Source organism: Geospiza fortis, unplaced genomic scaffold, assembly GCF_000277835.1.
Source record: "Geospiza fortis unplaced genomic scaffold, GeoFor_1.0 scaffold474, whole genome shotgun sequence".
Lineage (NCBI taxonomy): Eukaryota > Metazoa > Chordata > Aves > Passeriformes > Thraupidae > Geospiza > Geospiza fortis.
In genome coordinates this window covers 79,385-102,793 of record NW_005054661.1, presented here as the reverse complement: position 1 = coordinate 102,793, position 23,409 = coordinate 79,385, and the positions used below count along the sequence as shown (strand labels likewise).

The 23,409-nt window shown below is 50.7% G+C and overlaps 1 protein-coding gene across 34 annotated transcripts in view; it reads right to left on the bottom strand.

Annotated features, from left to right (window-relative positions):
• Positions 1-23,409, bottom strand: part of PCBP3 (poly(rC) binding protein 3) — a 50,833-nt gene that overhangs the window by 14,849 nt on the left and 12,575 nt on the right. For 11 of the 34 annotated variants that reach the window (XM_031064942.1, XM_031064941.1, XM_031064972.1 and 8 more), the window contains 9 exons: positions 12,337-12,478; positions 12,035-12,058; positions 11,225-11,257; positions 10,575-10,691; positions 9,938-10,069; positions 9,517-9,666; positions 7,111-7,254; positions 4,702-4,743; positions 305-383 (listed from right to left, as the gene is read on the bottom strand). In XM_031064942.1, the coding sequence (XP_030920802.1) occupies positions 305-383; positions 4,702-4,743; positions 7,111-7,254; positions 9,517-9,666; positions 9,938-10,069; positions 10,575-10,691; positions 11,225-11,257; positions 12,035-12,058; positions 12,337-12,405 (790 nt within the window). In that variant the 5' untranslated portion in view covers positions 12,406-12,478. The remainder of the gene's footprint in view (positions 1-304; positions 384-4,701; positions 4,744-7,110; positions 7,255-9,516; positions 9,667-9,937; positions 10,070-10,574; positions 10,692-11,224; positions 11,258-12,034; positions 12,059-12,336; positions 12,479-23,409) is intronic. The other 23 variants (XM_031064958.1, XM_031064966.1, XM_014311114.2 and 20 more) reach the window with 9 other exon arrangements.

Genomic DNA, 23,409 nt, shown 5'->3' with positions numbered 1-23,409 from the left:
GCCGGGGAGTCCCCGCCGGGGGAGCTCGGGTGTCCCGCCGGGAGAGCACGGGGCAGAGGATGCTGCCTCCTCCCTGGAGGGAGGGATGGTGCTCACGGCTTCTGCTGGGAAAGCCCAGGCTGAGAGCTCGCCTTGAGCACCACAGCCCCCACAACATCCGTCAAGCCTCTCCTTAACCTCTCCCCATGGATATTGCCACTTTCTACTCGCCCTGCTCATTTCCATTAAACAACAAGAGTTTAGAAAGAGAGAGAAAGTCTACAGGTAAGAGAAGGATATCTTGAAAGGGCGTGTGGGTACGTACCAGGGAAAGCGGGGGTGGTCTGTCCAAGGGGAGTAAAGGGGGTTTGCTGCATAGCCAACTGGTGGAGCTTGGTCAACTGCTGAGGGGTAGGAGGGACATTAGAGCTAAGAAGGTTATTGTCATAGAGTACAACAAGTCACACCAAAAAGCAAGAACAAAATTATAATGGGGCGGGTGGGGGAAAAGGAAAACAAACTGGAAAAAAAAAAAAAAAAACCTAAAAAAAAAACCAAACCAGGAAGCCATGGTGAGACATGGCAAAAATATTAGCAGAAAGGACTTGGCCTGGGTATAGTGCAATAAAGCACAAAGCCCAAATCTTTGGCAGAAGTGCTTGGTCAGGGTCTGAAGTACAATACCAGCAAGAAGCCCATTCTTAGCGTCAGTTCAACTCCTCTGCCTCCATGCAGGGCCAGTTGGTGAGCATCACAGCCAGCATCCAGGAACCCTCTTTGTGCCACCAGAGCCACGTTGTCAGCGCTTGTCCCTACAGCACACATTCTTGTGCTGCGCCTCCAATGGGAAGGGCCTCTGGGAGATGGATCAACTGCATTTCTAAATGCCAGCTCGTAAGAAATATGGGGAATTATGGGCTTCAGCCATGACCAGTAGGTATTTCAGATCCTTGTATCCCTTGTTGTGCTGAGGAGGTTTTGCTGCCTGGCTAGGAAGTTTTATAGAGAGGCGTTTGTTTGGAATACATTTTGTGCTCAGTTTTACTGCTCCAAATTAAAAAAAAAACCAAAACAAAACCAAACAAAACAAAAAACCAAAAAGGCACGAAAAGAAAAAAAACAAACCAAACTGGGCTGAAGACTGGCAGTGAGCAGGAGGGAGACTCTTTACAACCTCCCACTTTCACAGGTGCTCTGGGAGTTGTCAGCACCATTCTCACCCCCTAAATTTAAACTGCTTCTTTTGCCCATCATCCCTGGCAATGGGGCAGCAGGAGTTATAGTTTCAATGTTCTGGGGGACAACAAGACTCAAACGCCTCCTTGCTGCTGCAGCAGGGCTAGGGAGGGAGAGTGAGGAGGTCCGGCTGGCAGCAGTGAGGGGGAAATGCTGGGAAGAGCTGACCTGGGGGCCTGAGCACGCTGGGGGAGGCTGGAGGGAAGCAGCAGGAAGGAGTGAAACACCTGAAAATTCCTGGTCAGGTTACCTGTGGGATCCCTGTCCTGTCTGGAGAGGCATGAGGACACCCAGCCTCTGCTGCCTCAGGGGAGAGGTCTCACCACTCCACAAAAAGAGGTGTCTGCACATCTCTGTGCCTATTTTGGCTGTCTTTGGCTTATTTTAGCCAAAGGTGTGATATGATGGGTTCCTGCCACGACACAGCTGTCTCCAGATAACACTGGCCATGCCACTGCTCCTGCAGGGAGCAGGGACATCAGCATCTACTGGTTTTTAACTTCAGAACTATCCTGGAGCTGCACCCTGTTTCTGGAATTCCTTGCGACACCTGGTCCCACTGGCAGGACTCCAGATGAAATCTCTTTGCCCAGTGGGCTCCAGCCATGCCCTGGGACAGGGGTCCTGCTTTGCCACGTGGGGGAGACCAAAATCTTTTCTAACACTGACCTAGCAGACCTTCCAGACATAGTTCAGGTAGTGCTATTTATGCAGCCCCTGCAATTAGAGCAATAAACAAGTCTAGGAGAGGAGAAGATGGCTGCATCCAAGTGTCATAGAAAAAGCTGCTACGTCCATCTCTTCCAGCTCATCCCCTCTGCTCTGGTGAGACTGTACCTGAGGTACTGCATCCAGCTCTGGGGTCTCCAGCACAGGAAGGACATGGATCTGTTGGAGCGAGTCCAGAGGAGGTCACAGAGATGCTCCAAGGGGCTAAAGGGGGTCCAAGAGAGCTGGAGAGGGACTTTGGACAAGGGCCCGGAGTTACAGGACAAGGTGGCTTCACATTGACAGAGGGCAGGGTTAGGTGGGATTCTGGGAAGAAATCCTTCCTTGTGAGGGTGCTGAGGCCCTGGCACAGAGTTCCCAGAGAAGCTGTGACTGCCCCTGGATCCCTGGAAGTGCCCAAGGCCAGGCTGGATGAGGCTTGGAGCAGCCTGGGACAGTGGAAGCTGTCCCTGCCATGGCAGGGGGTTGCAGTGAGATGACTTTTAAGGGTCCTTCCAACCCAACCCAGTCTCTGACTCTATGATCCCGCAGCTTTTGGGACAGCAGGCAGCTACCCATCACATCCCAAACAGCCAAAAACACCCAGGCAATGCTGAAGCCTCTTATGAGCCAAAGCTCATGAGCCAAAGCTTCCCCTGTCCTGGAGTGTTTCTCCAGGGACAAAATCATGGCAGGAGAACACACCGGGCATTCAAAATTCTGCCCGCTTTGCAAAGGGCAGCCACTAAACACAGACACCTAAAATGTGTTTAAAATGTCCTAAAAGCACATTCTAGACTGGATTCTACACTGAACATTGTTTAAAATGACCAGTTATTGAAAGAACACCCTGAGAGTAAGGATGGATTGAGTAGCCCCTGTACCAACAGCTTTATTCAGGAAATTTGCTGAGAGTGAGGCAGAGTGCAGTCAGCAAATGTATTTTAATCCTGACAATCAGAGGAATATAGGAACAAGGAAAACACTGAGTTGTTGGCACCACTTGCAAAGAAAAACTGGGATAAAGACTGCATTGATCTATCCTAACTATACAGGTTATTTAGTTATATTCTGCTTTTGGAGGAAAAGCAAAGAGTACATAATTAGGAATATTTCTTATATCAACCATCACAGCAGGCTGTTCAGAGTACACACATACTGGTGTCACAAGCCAAAGCCTGGATTCCTCTAATTCCAGTGAAACCATTTCTCCTAGGATGACAATCCAGCCTATTGCTCCCAAATGTTCCCATATAGGGCAGGCATTTGTGGTATCAAACAGCCTTGCCACCTTCTCAACCACGGAAAAACTAATTCCATTATTTAGTACCCAACGCATTCACTGGAAAAGGGAACTCTGAGCTGCATCAACCCCTTGTGTGACAGTGGTCACAAGGGCTCTTGATTGAGGGAAGAGACGAGAATGTTGACTCCATGTTCAGAAGGCTTGATTTATTATTTTATGATATATATATATCACATTACAACTATACTAAAAAGAAACAGAAGGAAAGGTTTCCAGAAGCTAGCTAAGCTAAGAATAGAATAGAAAAGAATGATAACAAAGGCAGCGGGCTCGGATGGAAAGAGAGAGCCAGCTCTGCCGTGACTGGCCACTGAACCAAAACATCCACACGAGACCAATCACGGATCACCCTGTTGCATTCCACAGCAGCCCATAATTATTGTTTACATCTTGTCTCTGAGGCCTCAGCTCCTCAGAAGGGAAAAAATCCTAAGGAAGGATTTTTAGTGAAAAAGATGTCTGCGACACCCCTTGCCACGGGTGGATGACTGGAGAAGGCTTTCCACCTACTGCCACATCCTCAGCCCCACTGCAAACCCATCTCACAGCAGGAGAGACCATCTGCAATGGGACCTCATGGGTATTTTACCCCCTTGGAAACACCTTCAGGAAGTCCCTGCCTTTTCTAAGAGCCATGACCACCTCAGAAGCTGAGCTTCACTGCTTTCCTCAAAGAAATACTCCAAACAGACTGATTTTCTATTTCCCTTGGTAATTTCAGGTGCACGCATTCCAGCTGTTGATCCCTCCATGTCCCCCCACAGGCATGGGAGCCCAGGGGATGAGCCCAAGCCGCAGTGAGAGCAGCTCAGAGCAGCTCCTGTCTCTGCACCAAGGAGCCCGAGGTGAAGTGGGGGCTGTCCCCATGCTGCCCTGCCACCCACAGCAGCGAGACAGCCACCAAACCCAGGGTGACCACGTTGCTCTGGGGGCCCTCAGCAAGGTGAGATTCAGCACCAACACCTTCGCCGTCCCTCTGGGAGACACGGTGGGGGGCTTGGCCAATTCCCATGTCACCCAAAGAAGCACCCCTTCAGAAAGGCACATACCTGCCCAGGCTTGGAAGAAGCCAGAGCTCTGGCTTCTTCCCACCCCACCAAGGCACTCAGCAGATAAATATGCCCTTGGATTACCAAAATTTTAAAGACAAGGGGAAAATAGAAGGGAAAGTTTTGGGTTTTTTTTCTTCCCCTGTTTTGATCATTTTGAGGCACAAAATGCACAGGTTTCTCTCAGAACAAAGGGATAGCACTGAATAATGCAAACAATTTAGCATCAGGCCAAGTCCTCAGAAGTAATAAAGTTTAGTGCTAACAGGCTAAAAGGCTACTCAAGGTATTACAGATACTGCACACGGCCAGTTACTTTGAAAATACATTATTAATATTATTGGCTAATATTAATATTATGTGAATTGACAGTAGCATGCAGGTGACAGAAAAGAGTATAAGAAAAATTAGGGTAAAACTCACATCTGGGTGTGGAATAGCGTATTGTCCCTGAATTGTATAGGCCTGTAAAGGAAAAGCAAAGATGTTACCAGGGCTGGCAGGACACGAGGAGAGAACTCCATCCCTCTGTTGGGAACCCCTGTATCACATTAAATTCCCTGGGGCACCAAATTCTTGGGGCAGGAGGGAGATGTTCCACCTCCCATTCAAACCTAGAGCATGCTGAGCTATCTGACTTCAAGAGCTCAGGCTCAGTTTGGCTTTTTCAGAAGGAAAGAGGCAGCTCTTTATAGGTGCCAGCATTGCATGGAGCAGGAATATCAGGCTGTGGCTGGTCTTTGCTGTACAAAAAATAAGGATCAGTTGCACGGGGGTTGAAAGTGGATGGTCTTTAGTGCCCCTCTAACAACCAGAACCTGTGTAGCAGGTGCACAGTGACATCACTGCCCAAGCGTGATCCCAAAAAGCAAGCCAGCTGCGTGAGCCTCTCCATATTTCCAGGTGCACAAGTCCCAGTGGATGCTTTACATCCACCCAGCATATTCCAGTGCTCTGCTGGGGCATTGGAAAGGCATGGAGGCGAAGGCTGCCTGCACTGCAATGCCTTTCACCAGCTGTAATTGATAAATCCATGCAAGCATCTGCCAGGCAAATGGGTTTACGTGTTTTTCCCATCCTTTATAGCAACCCTTTCTCTTTTTGTTTGTAAATAACCTCAAAATAAGTACCGATGTGGGTGAAGAGCCAGACACTAGAGAGCCCAATATTTAGGACTTAACCAGCTAGCAAAATATACCTCACTTGTTGACACATTATTCAGATGATTCTGAAAGAAATGGCAAAATAGATGGAGAACACTTTGAAAAGGGAGAGTAAAGATTGCCAAGAAAAATGAAAGGAAAAAACCTTGGAACCACCTGCAAATTTGCTGCATTGTTTGCAAAGAGCAAAGTGCTTTGTGTAAAGGGAACCCCCAAAATCATGCAGGAGGAAAAGGGAAAATGGCTGTCCCAGTGCCCACCAGCATCCCAGCACAATGGGGATGTGACAGAGGTTGAAAAGTTGCCTGTCCTGGTGGTTTAATTTAGCCATTGGTTTTTGATTAGAAAAACTGAGTCAAAAAATGTAATCAAGGGCAGGAAGGTGTCTTGGACAGATGCAACTCAACTCTGACCTTTGAGGGCTGGTCCCTTTGGCAGCAGCCGTTGGCTGCTACATCACTCAGCCTGCTGAGCTCCTGGAGGCTCATCCCACCCCAAGCACCTGCCACCATTGTCACCAGCTGTCCTCAACCCACCTGCCCCGTGCCACCCCTCGGGCAGAGCCAAAGGGCTCCCAGCATTGGGAAGAACTCTCACTTCAGAGACAGTTGCTTCCTCGCATGATGTTACTTCTGTCCAAGAAACCAGCCATTCACAGCAGAAGAACTGCTGCCTCCATCTCACTCTCCCTTTTGAACAGACCAGGCAGCTGGACTCGAAGTTCTTTTCCAGGACGGCTGCTCAGATGGAGTGACATACTCCTGATCCTGATGATTGACTAATTCAGCCTAGAATAGCCTGTGCTCTGGGCTTTGCTCCAGTTCTTAGTTTGTCTTTCTATTTATTATGATTGGAGAGAAATTAAGTAACTTGTGTGGAGCTGCTCTGGGTGGCATAAGCTGTGGTTTTGTGGTGCTGGCCCTGCCTGGATGCTGGAGCTCTTGGGAAGGTACATCCCCTGCTGGATGCCATGCACCTCAGCAGGGTGGCATCTACAGGCAGGCCCTCAGTCACCAGGTGAGGTGATGAGATGAGGTGGAGAAAGCAACAGTGCAAGTTCCCTCTTTAGAAACAGCCATGTGCTCAGTAGCTCTTGTTTCTGCTGATTTTTGTTTTCAGAATAACCTCCATCTCACCCCTGTGATGGTCATCCCACAAAGGAAAAACCACCCCAAAGCTCATGGCTGGAAATAGCATGAGACGTCTGCAAGGCTGCAGTGTCACTGGGGTGACACAGTGCAGGCTCTGGCACAGGGGGAAGCAGTACCCCAAACCAGCTGAGCACCAAGGAGGGGGACACGGCTCTCCCATGGTGGCTGCCCTGAGCAGAGAAGTAGCTGTGACAAGCCCTTCCTACCATGGACCAATTACAGCTACACAAAGGTATTTCTAATTGAGCTGGAGGTGCCAGAGAGAAGTGACATGCTCTTGTTCAACAATGCTTTTCTAATCCTCTCCTTCTTAACCACTGACAAATACTGAACTTGGGTCTAGTGAAGTAAATTCCAGCCCTTCCTTTGTGTCTCCCCAGGCTGGCTGTTCCCTTCTGCTCATTGTCCAGCATCCATCACAGGAGCTAAGCCGAGAGCTTTCAGTCCAGCTGCCGTGGCACACAATGGATGGGATGACACCATGCAAGTCAGAAGGCAAGAAACCTGAGTGCACTAACGGGCAGCGGCTGGTGCTGCAGTAAAAGGCTGAGGTTGGCAGTGGAGGCTGCAAGCGGGTCGGCTCTTACCTGACCACCTGCAAAAATGACAGGGGTGGAGGCGGGCTTTGGGCGGTAGGGAATGGTGGCACCTTTTGGTGGGGACTAGGAAAAGGGATAAGGAGAGGGAGAGAGAACATTAGAACAGCTTTCCTGAAACAGCTGCAAAAAGAGTGTTAGAAAGCACCTAACGGAGCACGGCCCCCGGGGCCGCCGCGGCAACACCCGCACCAGGCAACACCGCGTTTCTGGACAGGAGCACACGGGGGAAAGAGGGGTTTCATGGGCAACAAGGACAACCTGGGGCATGGGAGATCCCCTGCCAAGGCACGGGCCCCTAAATGGCCTCCTGGATCTCTGCTGCCTCCCTCAGCTTTGCTCTGCTCTGCGCAAACCACATCTCCTGCTCTAGGCTCCGGGAACCCTCCTCAGAGCGCCATGAGGAGAGCCTCAAACAGCAAGGTGGGGAGGTACAGCCCATCTGAGCAACCCAGCACCATGCTCAAGCTCTTTGGCTGCCCTCATCTTCCTCACTGCTGGAACAGGGTCACCGTCAGGCCTTGGTGCGGTCATCGCCATCTGAGCAGTGACATGGGTGCTGCAAGGCACCTGTGGTCAGCTGAGAGGTGTCCCTGCACAGGGCAGGGGGCTGGAATTAGATGGCCTTTAAGGTCCTTTCCAACCCACACATTCTGTGATTCCATGATTCTGTGGTCTTGCTGCTCTCTGTCGGGTCCCTGGGTAGGTCTGAGCAGAGCCGCAGGTGCGATGCGCAGGAGCTGCTCACCCAGGTTCCTCCTCTGGTTTTCTCCTGAACAACTTACAGGCTATAGGAAACATGGAAGCTTCTAGGGATCAGGAGAGATTTGAGCTCTCCTCTTCCTTTCTACCCAAAATTAAACAACTCAGTGACTGCTATATAAGGACAGGCAATAGAAATTACACTCTCTTATGGAAAAAAAAAATTTTCCTGTACATTCTTTGGATATCTACTTGTAGGAAAGCAGCATTATCTAAATCCTGCTGCTAAGCACCTGTCTGTGGGAAAGCTGATCAAAGTACATCTCCAGCATCCCAAACCCACTTGTTCTTTTATTGCATTACAAATCTTGGAGGGGACAAGACGGGATTATCTGTTTAAGACTGAAAGGTGATATGGAACATCTCTATGAGCCATTAAAGCCAGGGCACTTTCCAGATTTCAGACTGCAAGAAGACTTGTGGGTTTTTCTCTTTCCCATGGCTGAGCTGTACAGAGGAGCAGCACATCTTGCTTTGTGAGAAAAACTTTTTAATACACCTGGCAAGCATCATGTCAGGCTCATCTCTGCTGCGGTCTGATGATGACCTGGATGTCATCAGGGGCTGCAGTCTGCGACCTGGTCATCCAAAACTCCTCTGGCAGCAGTGCAGCTGCCTGAGCATCACAGCCAGCAGGGATGGGTAATGTGGCTCCTGGCTATCCCTGCCGAGATGTGCTGCTGCCAAGCTGAAGATGCTTCCACCTGGCTTTGCATCACCTTCACCAAGCCTTGCCATCCACATCTGAAGCTTTTCCAGTGGGAAACATGCTCCTTCCTGCTGTGAAAGGGCTGTGCAGCTAGGCAGAGCGCCTTACATTGGTCCCTGTTTTGTCTGTCTCTGGCATGCACCAGGAGTGGAATGTGTCACCATCCTGTGTCCCAGAGGCTTTCCTCCTGGAGCTTCTCCCATCTGAGGTGGCAGGTGTGGACATGAGGCATGTGGCTCAGGTCATCTCCAGCAACTGGTACAGCAGCATTTCTCCATGGCAGAGATCTTCCAGCTCTGCTTGTCACCATTTATCCCAGAAAAGGGCACCTTGGACATATATCCATGTGCTCTACAGTCCCTGCTCTCCACCAGCCTTCCTCACTACCACTCCCACTGTGCCTCACTGGAACACAGCCTTGTGCTCCCAGTTCCAGCTCCCTCAGTGCAGGGGATGCTCTGGCCTCCTCCTCCTGGTTGTGGTCCTTGTGAGGCACAGACCAGGTTCTTGGAGCAGTGGCTGTTTGTAGCCCCCATATCCTTCTCACAGCACCCTGAGTGCTGCTGGGATGCCAGGCCAGGCTGTCTCAGCTTGCTGGCACCCCTCTGCCCTGAAGCCACCCCCTGCTCTGACACAAACCACCTCCTTTGGGGCACCCAACCAGACAGGCTTCCAGTGTGGGACTCTAGAAACTACAGACAATGGTGGGGAAAAGACACGGGGTGTATTTCCAGCAGAGGTACCAGGAAATGAGAGTGGTCCGACAACGCGTGGTGCAGGGGACGAGAGAGACACGCTCTACAGCTCCCAGCACTCTGGTGGGGCCAGCTGGGATTTTGTTTCCATATGTACTTTACCCTCTTTGTTACAGACTGTACCTCCAGCATCACCACACAGATCTGTTTGACACACTGGATAATTGCATCGGGTGTCCCCGAGATTGTCACTGCCCGCTCCGTGGAGTTGGGCAGCATGTCCCCCGCCACTTGGACCTGAGCACCTGTGGACTGGAGACAGAAAGAGAGAGGAAGGAGAAATCCCACAGCTGAACACTTTCACTCAGAGTCAGCTCCAGCCCCGACACCATGCGCCTCCCGAGGGCCCGGCACGTGGCATCCCGTGGGATGCTGCTCCTACATCAGCCGCACCACCCCGGGAAGCAATGTGATCCGTGATGCAGCACAGCGATCCCCTTTTCCAAGGCAGCTCCCCCTTGGATGCAGATCAGCTCCGAGGAGCTGCACTGAAGGGCAATAATGAAACAGAATCTGCCTTTACCTCTCGGATTTCCTTGATCTTGGAGCCCCCCTTGCCGATGAGGGACCCGCACTGACTCGCTGGCACCACCAGCCGCAGCGTCACCGGAGGTTTGCTGGTAGCGGTGCTGTTGCTCATGGAGTTGGTTATGTCCTTGGGAAGGAAAAGTGCAGCACATCAGCCCTTGGCACCTGACCAGAGCCACCTCCAGTGCCCAGGTGGCACATCTACACACACTGTGGTCAGGTGACTGAAGTGTTCCCTCTGGAACACTTCCAGGCACGGTGACCACTATGGCCCTGGGCAGCCTGTTCCCAGGCCTGACAGACCTTCCAGAGAAGAAATCTTCCCTAATATCCAACCCAAACCTGAGGTTATTTCCTCTGGTCCTGTCACTTGTTACCTGGGAGAAAAGACCAACCCCTAAATGGCTACACTCTCCTTCCAAGCAGTTGTAGAGAGCGAGAAGGTCCCCCCTGAGCCTCCTTTTCTCCAGGCTGAGTCCCCCAGCGCCCTGAGCTGCTCCCCATCAGACTTGTGCTCCAAACCCACCCTAGTTAGAGATGTGTGAAAGGTTCTGTGCTGAGGCCATGTCCCAGTTAGTAAAATCCAAGCAGGCACTCCTGTCCCCAGCCATGGGCTGCCTCACATTTCTCACCTCCTCAAATTTGTAGGCGATCATGGCAAAAGCCTTGAAGATGGCATCGGTGGGGCCAGTGATGGTCACAATCCGCTCAGGGCAGTTCCCCTCCGAGATGTTGATCCTTGCCCCGCTCTGGAAAGAGAAGAGGAGTCCTGGAATAGCCACAGCCAAGCAGGTTTGGTCCTCTCTCAGCCTGAAACCTGTGCCAGCCTCACAGCATTCCAGCTAACCTTCCAAACTCCCACCCCTCCTCTGCAATGATTTCAGCCCTGCCTTATCCCAACCCTTAGAAAGGGTTTCCAATGTTTTATCGCAAAGCAAACCCATGGGATCGAGGTAAGACCAGCTCATGGGGCCATTGCCTGTGAAGAGTTTTGCTCACTGTCCTGACAACTCCCCGGGAGCTGCAGGCACAAAGACCCTGGAAAAACTCAAAGCACCTTACAAGTTACTTAATTTCAATGTTTCATTAAATGTTTGACTCTGGAAAACGTGACAGGAGTTTGAGTGTGAAGGGAAAAAACTGGTCCAAAGAGCTCTGGGGACAGCTGGCTTGCTTGTCCTGACCCCGGGAATTACTGCACATATCACACAGGGCAATATGCAGCTCTGGCCACTCTGCACTCCCTTCCCCCTACAAATCATCCACGGAGCAGGCTGCTCACCTCCTCACGCATCTTCTTCACGGTCTCTCCTTTCTGAAACAAGAGGGAAAACCAAGCCATTATTGAAAATTCACAACTTCTACCTTTAAAACAACCCTACCGAAAATGCATCTCCCTAATACATGCCAATGTGTAGCCAAAAACATGGGAGCTGTGATGCCTGGCCCTGCATCCACACGTGATGGTCAGCTGAAGAGCTGAGCATGTAAATGATCAAATATGTATATACAAATTCACAACTGTGAATCTTCCCAGAGTTGGACACGCTGATGGACAAATAAGGCACAAGCATACAGGGAAAACGTGTTCATGCTGAAAGTCTTTGCCACCATAAACCTTTCTTTTAAAACCACCCAAAAAAACCCCTAATCCTGTATAGCCAGGACTTTCCAAAACACTGTGGAAACACCAGAGCAACTCAGGAAGCTTTTTTCGACAAGGTAAATGGAGTCCTCTGGCCTCAGAGACAGGGGCTATAGAATTACTTAAAATATAATTTAAATGTATCTGTGTGACATTTTCAGTATCTCTTAATGAAGTTATTTGATGAAAACACCAGAGCAACATGACTGTAAACTCCCAGCCATCACCCAGTGAAGCAGCTGGAAACAGTTTGGTGGTTGGTGAGGTTTTCAGGGGAATGGTCTTTTGACCCCTTTGTGGGTTTCTCCTAATTTCTGGCTCACAAATGCAGCACCTAGCTCAGGCACCCAACACTTTTCAGGACATCACAGGAAAGAGGTGACTATGGCATATGCCACACCACAGGTGCAGGAACAGCATCAAAGGTACATTAAAAGGCATCCTTACCTTCCCAATGATGCTTCCAACTTCCTACACAGAGAAAAAGCAAAAACCAGAGGAACTGACATTAGAAAACGTGATGAGAATCCGACCCAACCCCATAATGAAGTGAAGACCTGGTGGACATTGTTCCCAGCAGAGGGACAGGGTTGAGGGGCAGGAATGAGAGGGAGCAGGAGCACCATGCTGCCCTCCCCACCGGCAGGACAGCTATTCCTGGGGCTGGGACAGCTGGACAGAGCTGTGTGTGGGGCTGCGCAGGTGGGACAGGGACCTGTGAGGACACCCCCACTGTGGGAGCCCCTTACCTTGCCGTGCATCAGCAGCCGGATGGTGAGGGTGACGTTGAGGCCGCCTTCGGAGACCTTGGACTCCATTTCCTACCGGGAACGGGAGACGCGCGCTAGCTGGGAGAGCAGCCCGGCACAGGCAGCACCTTGGCGGGATCACCTGGGGACACAGCGGGGAAGGCTGGCTCTCAGGATAAGTTCCTCAGGGTGGGACAGACCCCACAGAGTAGCTAAAAAACAACTCTGGACCCGGGCATCAGATGAGCAGCCTGGCCAAGGGGCAGCGGCTGCAGTGGGGCTTTAAAGCGACCACGGCACCTATCTAGCGAACCAAAGTTCACCATTTCCAGCATAAAGAAAACCACAAGGCACCTTTTCTGTGGTCAGGATTGTCCATCTGACTCCGGGAGCACTGAATGGGAAGGACAGAACTGGCATCCTGGTTGCCACACATCCTGACCTGAGAGCTCCCAGCTGGGCAGACTGTGGACCACATCCCTTCCAGCCACTCATGTCACAAATATCTAAGGAAACCATGCTGTTTTCCTTTTCCATTCTCTCTCTTTCCTCCTCTGCCCTCTAGAGGGTCACTGATGTTTTGAAGTCAAGAGGGTGAAATAAATAAAAACCACAGAATGGCAACAAATCCTTCATTTTTCATGCCTGATGCCTCTTTAGGAGCATCTCTGCATGAGGACGTGGCATATGAAATGTCCCTGCAGCCCATTGCATGGGGAGAGCAGTCCTGTCCCAGAGGGAGGTGCCAGCATTCTTCTACAGGCAATGCTGAGGGATACAGAGCAATTCTCCCTCACGGTATTTAATCCCTCAGTCTGTATCAGATGGGAGATTTTTCATCCTGCTCACAAGCATCTGGCATTTCCCTTCGCTCAGACAGGGACTTATGTGAGCAAAAAAAGCAGAAGATAAACAAGTTCTCAAGCACAGCTCTAATGCAAGTCAGGATGAATAAACAGCAGCAATGCACGGACCGTGGCTGGGATATGGGTTTGATGCAAAACCTCTTCCCAGAGGTTATTATGAAACCCAGAACGGATAAACCCACGTGGTTTGCAGGGAGATAGAATTCCCTGAAGCTAAAGGACACTGGCTCACTGGGAATGAGGCTGCTTATGACCTACATGCAAACATGGGGCTTGAGGCTGCTGCATGTTACAAATGAAAAAAAAAGATGGAATCCTCACAAGAAGGATAAGAAATGAAATGTGCTGAACACCAAAACAGATTCACTGGCACAGGCTGCCCAGAGAGGCTGTGGGGTCCCGATCCCTGACAGTGTCCAAGGCCGGGTTGGACAGGGCTTGGAGCAACCTGGCAGAGTGAAAGGTGTCCCTGCCCATGGCGGGGGTGAAATGAGATGAGCTTTAAGATCCCTTCCAACCCAAACCATGTGGTTCCATGTCAACCAAAAGGTGCTTTTAAGGGTGGGGAAAAGGAGAGTATTTCCGAGGAAAAAGGCAACAACATTGGAGACTAAAGCAACAGGAATGGGCTGAGAGACTGTAACAGAACAGGCAAGATCGGGAATTTTCAAGACTGAGCCTACTGTAAGGTGTACAACGAAGGAAAATAGTAACTAGCTGTGTTGGTTAACCCCAGGCTGTGTTGGTTAACCCCAGGCTGATTCCCATGCATGGGAGGCAGTGCCAGAAAGGGTCAATAAGCACATAGGTGGAGGTCAGCATTTCCAGTGCTCACAATGTGCCAGGAGACAAACTCCTCACCAGAGACATCAGAGAACCATAAAATGTTTTGGGTTGGAAGGGAACTTAAAGATATCCCATTCCACTCCCCTGCCATGGGCAGCGACACCTTCCACTATCCCAGGCTGCTCCAAGCCCTGGAGTCCAACCTCGCCTTGGACACTTCCAGGGATCCAGCTTCTCCAGGCACCATGTGCCAGGGCCTCTCCACCCTCACAAGGAAGAATTGCTTCCTAAAATCTCATCTAATCCTCCCTTCTTTCAGTCTAAAGCCATTCCCCCTGGTCCTGTGGCAGGGAGGGTGTTTGCCATCCCTTGCAGGAGGAACCCTGCATCAGGCTGTTACGTAAATGCTTCCAATTGATTGAAAAAGTGGGTCATGCGTTAGCCAAATGCTCCTGGCTTTAAGATTTATCAGCATTATTAAATTAAACACGCTTCATGCTCCAGTGAGCAGGAAAGCTATATTGGCCTTTTCTTAATCATACTAGTGAAAGGTAAGTGTTTTATAGGGGGCTCATGAGCTCAATGGAAGGCATGGCAACAATAGATCCGAAGCATTTACTCTGGGCACAGGCCTCCCCCAACAGCCCTCATTCTACATGGACAAAGGGCTGGGAAAAATTATCCCCCAGAATGTCACTTCGAGCATTTCAGAGCATTCCCTGCCTGGAGAGAACAATCTCAGCCCCTTCCTCTTCACCATCGTGTTCTGCCTTGTTCACCACAGCTCTGAAATGGCTCCTTTGTCCCCCACTTGAAAGCCCCCAGGACACCATTACATGCGGCCCAATGGACAGAGGAGATACAGAGCCCAGCTCCAGCCCAGTGAGAAGCAGGTGCAGCCCCACAGAGGTCAAAGACACAGAATTAGGAGACAGAAGTGTCCAGCCAGGCCCCAGAAGGGAAGCTGCACAGTGAGTCAAGTGAGGCTCTGCCAAGCATCACACCTGGGCAACCACAGGTGGAGGACTGGAGCATCCTTCTTCCATGCATGAGGAGCAGCCAAAAGGTTCTGCACCATAGCAAGGGGAGATCTGCCCCAAAGCAGGACAATGTCCTTCCAAAGGATGATCCAATGCCACAGTAAATAGGCCTGTTAATTGCAGCTGCCTTTGCAAAAGTGCCTGGAGAAGACATCATCAGTTCTCAGAGCAATCTGGTTCTTCCTTGGTTCAAATATATCAAATTCTGGGAAATTTCCTTCATCTATCAGGAATCCCCTATGTCTGACAAAGCAACTCAGGAATCAGAGAACAAGGCATAGGAGGGAAAATGAAAGCCCAGACCAGCAGGAAGACTCCTCTTCCCCACGTGCAAACGTACGCACTCCAATTTTTCTCTTTTCCCATTTTTTAGAGGTTGGAACAATTGCCTCAGCTGGCGCTCTTGTGTTTATGCTTGCTGATACTTCACAAATACCAACACATCCCTAAAATTGGAGCAATTCCCTTCCAGTTAGGGGAAATCTGAACACTGTGTTTTGAATTAATTCAATAACACAATCATCACAGTCATCGTACAGGAGGAGGCACACGAAGCAGAACAGGAAAAGGGAAATGGAGCTCTGGGCTGGATGTTGCTCTCCAGCCTAGCTTCCATACAGGAGCTGGAAAAAGCAGATATTGGGATCCAGGGAATCATGCCTCTGATATCCTACCAGGGATGCTATCTATTGATGGCTCTGTGCTTGCTGAAGCCAGCCCTTGTTCTCCACTTCCTCTTCCTCCTGCCATGCATTCCTAGGGCTCGCTGGGTGCACAAGCCCCACACCAGCAAGCTTTGCTTCCTAGAGCTGTTTTTGGGGGGCATAGGAATGTTTTGTTCAAGCTGTCCAAAAACAAACAGAGAGGACAACTCTGTGCAAAGATGCCCCACTGGCATAACTCACCCCCTCCCTGAAACGTTTGAGTGGAAAGTTCACAGGCACCACCAAGCCAATGCAAAGGAAAAAGTCTCCATCAGCCCCCCACACCCATCACAGGGCCTCTAGAAAATCCCACTTTCTTGTAGGCATATCACAGAATCACAAAATGGTTTGGGTTGGAAGGGACCTTCATGCTCATCTTGTTCCACCCCCCTGCTATGGGCAGGGACACCTTCCACTCTGCCAGGTTGCTCCAAGCCCTGTCCAACCTGGCCTTGGACACTTCCAGGGATGGGGCAGCCACAGCTTCTCCTGATCAGTGCAGGCTGATAAATCCAACACATCAGAGCCCTGTTGACCAAGAGCCCTTGATGGCCTGTGCAGGTAAAGAGCAGGGTGGGCAGGGCCTTGGTCTGTGCAATCCCTGCTGCGCCACCTTCCCGGAGGACCACACCCAAAACCCCGCCCTGGAGCATCTTGGTCGCTCAGTGGTAATGCCATCCTGGAAAACACCCACCACACTTCCCAGACTCTCTGGTGTTCCACAAACCCCACCAGCACACATGCTAAAGACAGCCATAAACCCTTGGCATCCCCCAGCACACCGCAATGTCCCACAGCCAGGATTTCACATAGGGGTGGCAGAATTTAGTGTTGGGAATTAACACCTGGGACAGAACATCCAACACTCAAGACAGCATTTTCCTCTGTGAGGGTGTCTTCACAAACTCAGAGCAGGGTTTTCTGACCCTTGGAAAATGATGGATGTGTTAAAAGCAGAGAAAAGCCAGAGAGGCCAGAGGAAAGAGGATGTTTTTCTGACATTTCAGGCTTTCTAGCCCATTTCTCAAAGAAGGGCTGACTGTCCATCTGCGTAAGCAGCAGCTTTCTCCCCACTCATCTCCCGCTGACTTGATCTTGCCATTAAGACCTAATCCGGAGATTTCCAGCGCGGTGTTTTAGAGGCTGGGAAGCTCAGCAATGCAGCCAGCTCGGGATTATGACGACGGCACAGTCTGGCCAGGTCAAAACCGGGCTGGAAGGAGGAAAAACCTTAAACCACATGGAAATGCACCAGCCACCAAATGAGCTTCAGCTGCTGGGAGATGAAGCTGTGGGAGGCCAGTAGCACCATCTACATGAGTGACACCAAAAGCCATTTGGGAACAAAGCTGCAATTCCAGCTGCTGCCATTTTCCATAGCTGTAGTCACTTTGGTCGACCTTTCCTCCTCTCCACTCTCCAGCTTCGGTGGAAACATTTTACCAAAAAAGATGCCCTGTGCCGTCCTAGTACGTCAGCCAGCAGGATATTCCTGCCTCTCCCCTGCCCACAATCATTAAAAGCAGCACAGGAGAGGAACGTCCTGCTCTGGCCCCCACAGCAGGCATCTCTGGAGGCTTCTTTCTCAGTCATCTGCTCCCATTTCCCTGCTCCCCTCCAGCTGAGATCGCAGTCTTACAGAATCATTTAGGTTGGAACAGACCTCTGTGAACACGGAGTCCAACTGTTTCCCCAGCACTGTCAAAGTAAACCCTGTCCCCAAGTGCCACATCAATGCGCCTTTTTAGCAGTACCTGGGATGGGGACTCCACCACTGTCCTGGACAGCCTGTGCCAGTGCCTCAACACCCTTTCCATGAAGAAATTTTTCCTAATGTCCAATCTAAACCTCCTGGGGCACATCCTGAGGCCATTTCCTCTTGTTCTGAATGTCTGTGCTGATACAACGATGTATCAGCACAGTCGCACTGCAGTGGGCACAGCCGCATCCCAGCCAAACACCTGCCCTCCCCTCCAGGAAATTCCCAGCCTGTTTCCTGGTTTTCTCCTTTATCTGGGGAGCCTCACTTATGGGCTCAGGCATTAGCCTCCACCAAAGCAAGCTCAGTCCAGGGAGAGTGGCTCATTTTTGTTGTGACGGCAGAACCACTACTGCAACCTTTTGTATCAAGATCACTGGATGAAACTGTAGCCTTTCCCTGCCAACCTCCCCAGCATGATGGTTTGGAACATAATTTTCCCCACCGCAACAGGACAGCAGGATGAGAGTACCTATCTCTGTGCCCTGATACATTTGCGGGAGATAAAACCTTGAGGTTTGTCTTAATTGCAGGTTTAGAGATGCATCTGCAGAGATCTAGGATGCAGAATTCCCATTCGCTCACATGAGCTGCTGCAGTGTTGCAAGCAGAGGTCGGACACAGAGTGAGGGAAATGCAATGCAGTAGCAGCAGGATGTTAGATGTCCTTAGGAAAGCCAGAAAACCTTGTCTGGGTTGTTTTCAGGGCTTTTTGATTGTGAGACCTTGAGCAAAACCAGTGGCTTGAACCTGTTCAACCACTACCTCAACAACGTTATTAGAATTATTAAGAGTTATTCAAAGAATAATGGGTCCTCAGTTAATTTGTTTAATTAAAGCTAATTTTGGAAAGTTGGGGTGAGCAGGAAGGGGACGGGAACATCGTGCTATAATTCAGCCACTTCCAAATCACTCTTTTAGTTACTTCTGGAACAACTTGCCAATGAAAACAGTATTTTCAGTGAGTGTCACACTGCGTAAGTGCATGAGAAACTTCCCCCTATGAGGTGATGAAAGCCAATGCTCATTGCAGCCGGGTCCACCATGACTCAGTGGCCAGAAGCACCGGCACATGTCTGTAAGCCTTTGGCAAGACCCTGAGTGCCAAGGAAATAACATTTCCTGGGATAAGGCACATCAACTCTTTCTCCTTTTGTCTGCCAGCAGATTAAAGGATATATAAAAGGAATTACAGTTTTTTCCAGAAATATCAGCTGTCCCTCCAAGACCAAGCCATTATTTTGGAGAGGCTGGGAGCATCCATGGGAGCTGCTGATGGTCCAGCGAGGATCAAGCGTTGGCTGGGTCTTGGCGGGTGCCAGGCGCCCCAGCGGGCTGAGGGAGGCAGCGCCAGCAGCACCGCACTGCCCGCCCAGCCTGGACCCTGCCGCGGGGCTCGGCACTGCAGAGCGGGGCGGGCTCTGCTGCGGAAGCCGAGCCAGGGGAAAGAATCCCCAACGTCATCGCCTGGCACTGCAGAGACCAGGAAAGCGACTGCTTCGGCGCCACGCTCTGCGTGCACGTCCCCAACCGCCAGTGGGACTTGGGAAGCACCACAAGCAGTGCTGCAGAGGGCAGCTGGAGCGAGCCCACCGGAGAGCGGAGTAACTGTGGGGTGTGCAGGGAGCTGGGGTGGGTGAAACCACTGGTAAATGGCTGGGAAATGCTCTAAAACCCCCCAAAACATTGATCAGGGACATTCCTGTTAAAATGCCAGGTGACAACCCAGGTGGGAGAAGCTCTTGGTGAGCAGAGCAAGAAGCCAAAATGAGTGCAGCAATGTGAAGAAAATAAGATAGAATTTTGCAACTTAACTGTGTGCAATTAAGTGCACAGGAACAGAGGAAATGCTCCCCATCCACCTGAAAGTGGCTGGGAGTGACAAGCTGACTTGCAAGACCAGGAGAAGGAAACCAGGAGATCCGGGCAGCAGAGAGCAACCCCACAGCCCTGGGGCCAGCAAACACGACCCACAGGCAAGGGCTGGAGGAACCAGGGCTCTGCAGCACAGGAGGGCAGAGGGACAGGGCCTTGAGCGAGGGGCTTAAGCTGCACTGAAGAAGAACCAGGAAAAGAGCTTCTCCACAGCCATGCCGTGCTGCCAGTTATCCTTCTTTAAATCTTCCAAACATTCATGTGTTGGCAAATAAAGCTCATCTCTGTTCAACAACCACATTTACAACCTTGACACCAAGCCCGATGCACCCAGTTCAGGGTTATTTCCTCCCAGCCAAAGGCCAAGGAACGGAAGCCAGGAGGTGCCACCTTGCAGCAGCAGATGCCTCCACAGATGCCCCAGGGATGCTCTGACAGGCTTGTGCATCAGCCCCAAAGGACCCATATCTTGCCCCAAAGGAGCCAGCGCAGTTGGAAACACACCCCAAGGGATGAGACAGTCAGTAAGAGCCCCCTAAGTGCCGGATTTTAGATGTCATTTTTCAGGGGAACCCAAAGGACTCCCCAAAAAGGATGCTCATGGCCACAGACCCATGCTGGATGCTAGCAAAGGAGAGAGCACAGGGAGGTGTGTGGACCTCCAGAGACAAGCAGCTTGTTCCCCAGCATTCTGGAAATGAGAGGCACGGCACTGCAAAAAGCTCCAGGCACATTCCCAACATCCTTGCAGCTGGGGGACAGCTGAAAGGAGAATCCCTCCATGGACCTGGGAAAGCAGAAAGTGCCCATCTTCCAGGGCGCCCTCCAAAACAGATAAGGATGCAACCAGGAGCATCTCTGCACAGTGCCCAGCAGCAGCCATCCCACAACCCCCCTCATTCACCTCCTCCTCCTCCAGAGCCTGCCGGCTGCCCTGGCTTTAATCCCACAGGCAGCATCATCCCAATAATTTCCTCCATTTTCAATCTACTTCCCTTCATTTTCAATCCACTGATCTGGGGGCAGTCCACAAATCCCTTCATCCTGAGAGCGAAGCAATCTACTGCTTCATCTCATCCCATCTCCATTTCTCTAATCCCTGGAAACAGGGATGAGGTTAAGAGCACATGGGCTGCCCTGGAGCAGTGTGTCCAGGCACTGCTGGACAGAAACATGGGGGGCTGGGGCTTCTCTCATGAATGCCACCCAACTTCTCAAAGCACCTGGGGCAGTTCCAAGCCCCTCCTGATCCAGGGATGGGGGAACAGGTCTTCCCACTCCCCACAGCTGCCATGCTGGGGACGTAAGGGACAGATTAGGTGCAGCACAGAAACATGTGGGGATCAATCAAGGGGGATGGGGGGAGTCACAAACACCCTGGTCCCATCAATCATGGTTGAATCCAGTGCTCTTTGTCTGCAATCCCAAACCCATGACTTTCACCCTGGTCATGGATGCTCTCTGGGAATGGGAGACTGATCAGTGGGAAATGGGACTCTTGTTTCTGCCTTCCCTGGAGTAGCGACCCAACACCCGCAGGGGCTCGGTCGGGATGCAGACTGATCCCATCTCTCCTTTGCCGAGCCCCCACAGGTGCAGGGCCGGAGGAGGCGGGAGCAGGGGATCCCACACCGACGGCCACCACAGGGCCGTGTCCCACCCGACACTGTCCCCAGCCCGCAGGAAGGGGCTGCAGGGCCATGTGTGACAGGGCTGTGTGGTGGCCGTGCTGGGCTGCACTGTCCCCATCCTGCGCAGTGCTGGCTCTCCCCGCTCCAGCTGGCGAGGAGGAGGATGGGGGCCCTCGGCATCCGGGGGTGGATCGCCAGCGTGCTGCGCTCAGACCCTGACAGCAGGCTCCAAAACTGTCACTCCCGATCTGTTTTCACTTCAGCTAAACCTCAACCCTGATTACAATCAAGGAGAGCCGCCTCTCCTTTCCCCTTCTCCCTGTGGTAGGTCCTCTGTAACCTCGGGTCTCAATGCTGAGACAAACTCCAGCCAGGGAATGGGTGAACTGGCTCTGCTGGGCACTGGGGCTGTTGGAGATGGGATCACGACTGCCCCTGTCCCCAAACCTGGCCCTGGAAGTGAGGGCACAGCCATTGCAGTAGTTGTATCCCTGAAGGGCCGTGGGTCTGTCAAAATCCGTGGGGGATGCGCCACTGACATCACCAATGCCACAACCTGCCTCTGCCATGGGTGTTATCCAGCTCCAAGGTTGCATCCATGGAATGGAGGGAGTTTGGTGGCAGTAGAGTGCCCCCACTGCCTGCTGCCAGCTCACTTAGCAACCCCCAAATAAATAAATAAATTAAACCAGATCTGTGTGTGTGCATGCGATCACAGCACCAGGATGGATGCGTTCAGCAGAAAGCTGGGAAAAAGCTCAGCAGATGGAGACAGCCCTCATCGACTGGAGAAGCTTTCAAATTCCCTTTCCAACTCAGCTGGCCATCAAGCAGCTGCAGAGAACCATCAGACTCCCGTCATAGGGGCTGTCACCCATCCTCACGCTGCAGGACTGGGGGGCTCAAGGGCAGAGGTGCCACCCTGCGGGTTGGGGACCGTCCCCTGCTCTCCAAAGGCACACAAAGCCTGCAGTCAGGGCTCCCAGTGCTCCACCAGCACCGGGACCAAGCTCATCCCAGTGTGCCAGGCATGTTCCCCCCCACCACGGAGAGCCATGCCGCCAGCAAGGCGCCCTCTCCACCTGCTCCGCAACAAACACCCATTTTCCAAGAGGGGGCCTGGAAAAAGCAACTGATCCCCTGGGAAAAGCAGTCCTGGGACCACCAAAGCAGCATGGCTGGCTGGCTGGCAGCCAGGGGAGTATCCCTCAAGGTGGGCAGCGAGCAGCTCCCCGTGCCCCCTGGTCCACCCACAAAGGGAGCTGGCCACCACTGAGGGATTTGCTCCATCCGCCAGCGATCCCAACAGCATTCCTCTTCCCGCATCCCACGCTACATTCCCGCAGCTTCACCAATGCGATTGTGAAAGCACGGAAATAATGTTGGAGGCACTTATAAAGAGATTTGTCCCAGCAGCCTTTTGTCCCCACCTCAAAATGACCATTTTTCTTTGAAGGAATAAGCGTCCTCTTAATTCAGCAAGATTAAAAGAACATTTCCTGCAGTTATTTCCCAAGAAGAAAAATTTGCTTTTATGTCTGAGAACGCTGAAAATATTTATATAAATGAACCCCTAAAAGAAAGGGGGAAGTCTGAGATTAAGAGCTTTGGAAATATTACCGAGTTATTCTAGAATTCTGTATTAAGAGCAAAACCCCAGCTATTAGGAAAGAATGCCTGTTGGTTTTTTTTTTTAATTCAGGGTTGGGTTTCTGTATCAAAATGCAGCCTAGCATCTGTCCTTGCATCTGTCAAAACAAAGGTCAATCATTTTATGGAAACTTAAACACAATGTCCTTGAGCTACTGGTTTTTTCTTGTTTATTTTTAAGCTGGACGTGACTTCCAATTAATAAAATCAGATTTTTTAAGATGGTTCACATTCAAATCACATTATCCCAGAAATCTCAGATTATGAGAAAAACATATCTGAGGATATTTTTCCTCTATAGTATGGAGATGATAATTTGGGGTTGATTTCAACAGCTTTTAAGTACTCTACAACATTTGCCACTAATATTTCACTTTTCTACTTATAAAGTGATCATGAAACCAAGGAAAATACAACAGAAACATGACGGTATCAGGAAGAATTTTGAGACCCTTTTTGAGGAAAATGGGTATCTGAGGGCAAACAGAAAACAAAGCGAGCATCATAATAAAAGGGATTCCTCTCTCTAAATCAAATTTCCCCAGCAAAAGGAAAGAAAATGGATGAAAATAGGATGGAATTAAATAATAAGAATATTTACCGCATTAAAAATTAATGGATGTGGAATGGAAATAGAAATATTTTTAAAAAATACTGGAACTAGAATGGAATTCAAAATAAAAATATTAAAAGTTTGGAAATATACTGGAACTAAAAAGTAGAAATACCTAAAACCAAACAAAACAAAATAACAGAAGGTAA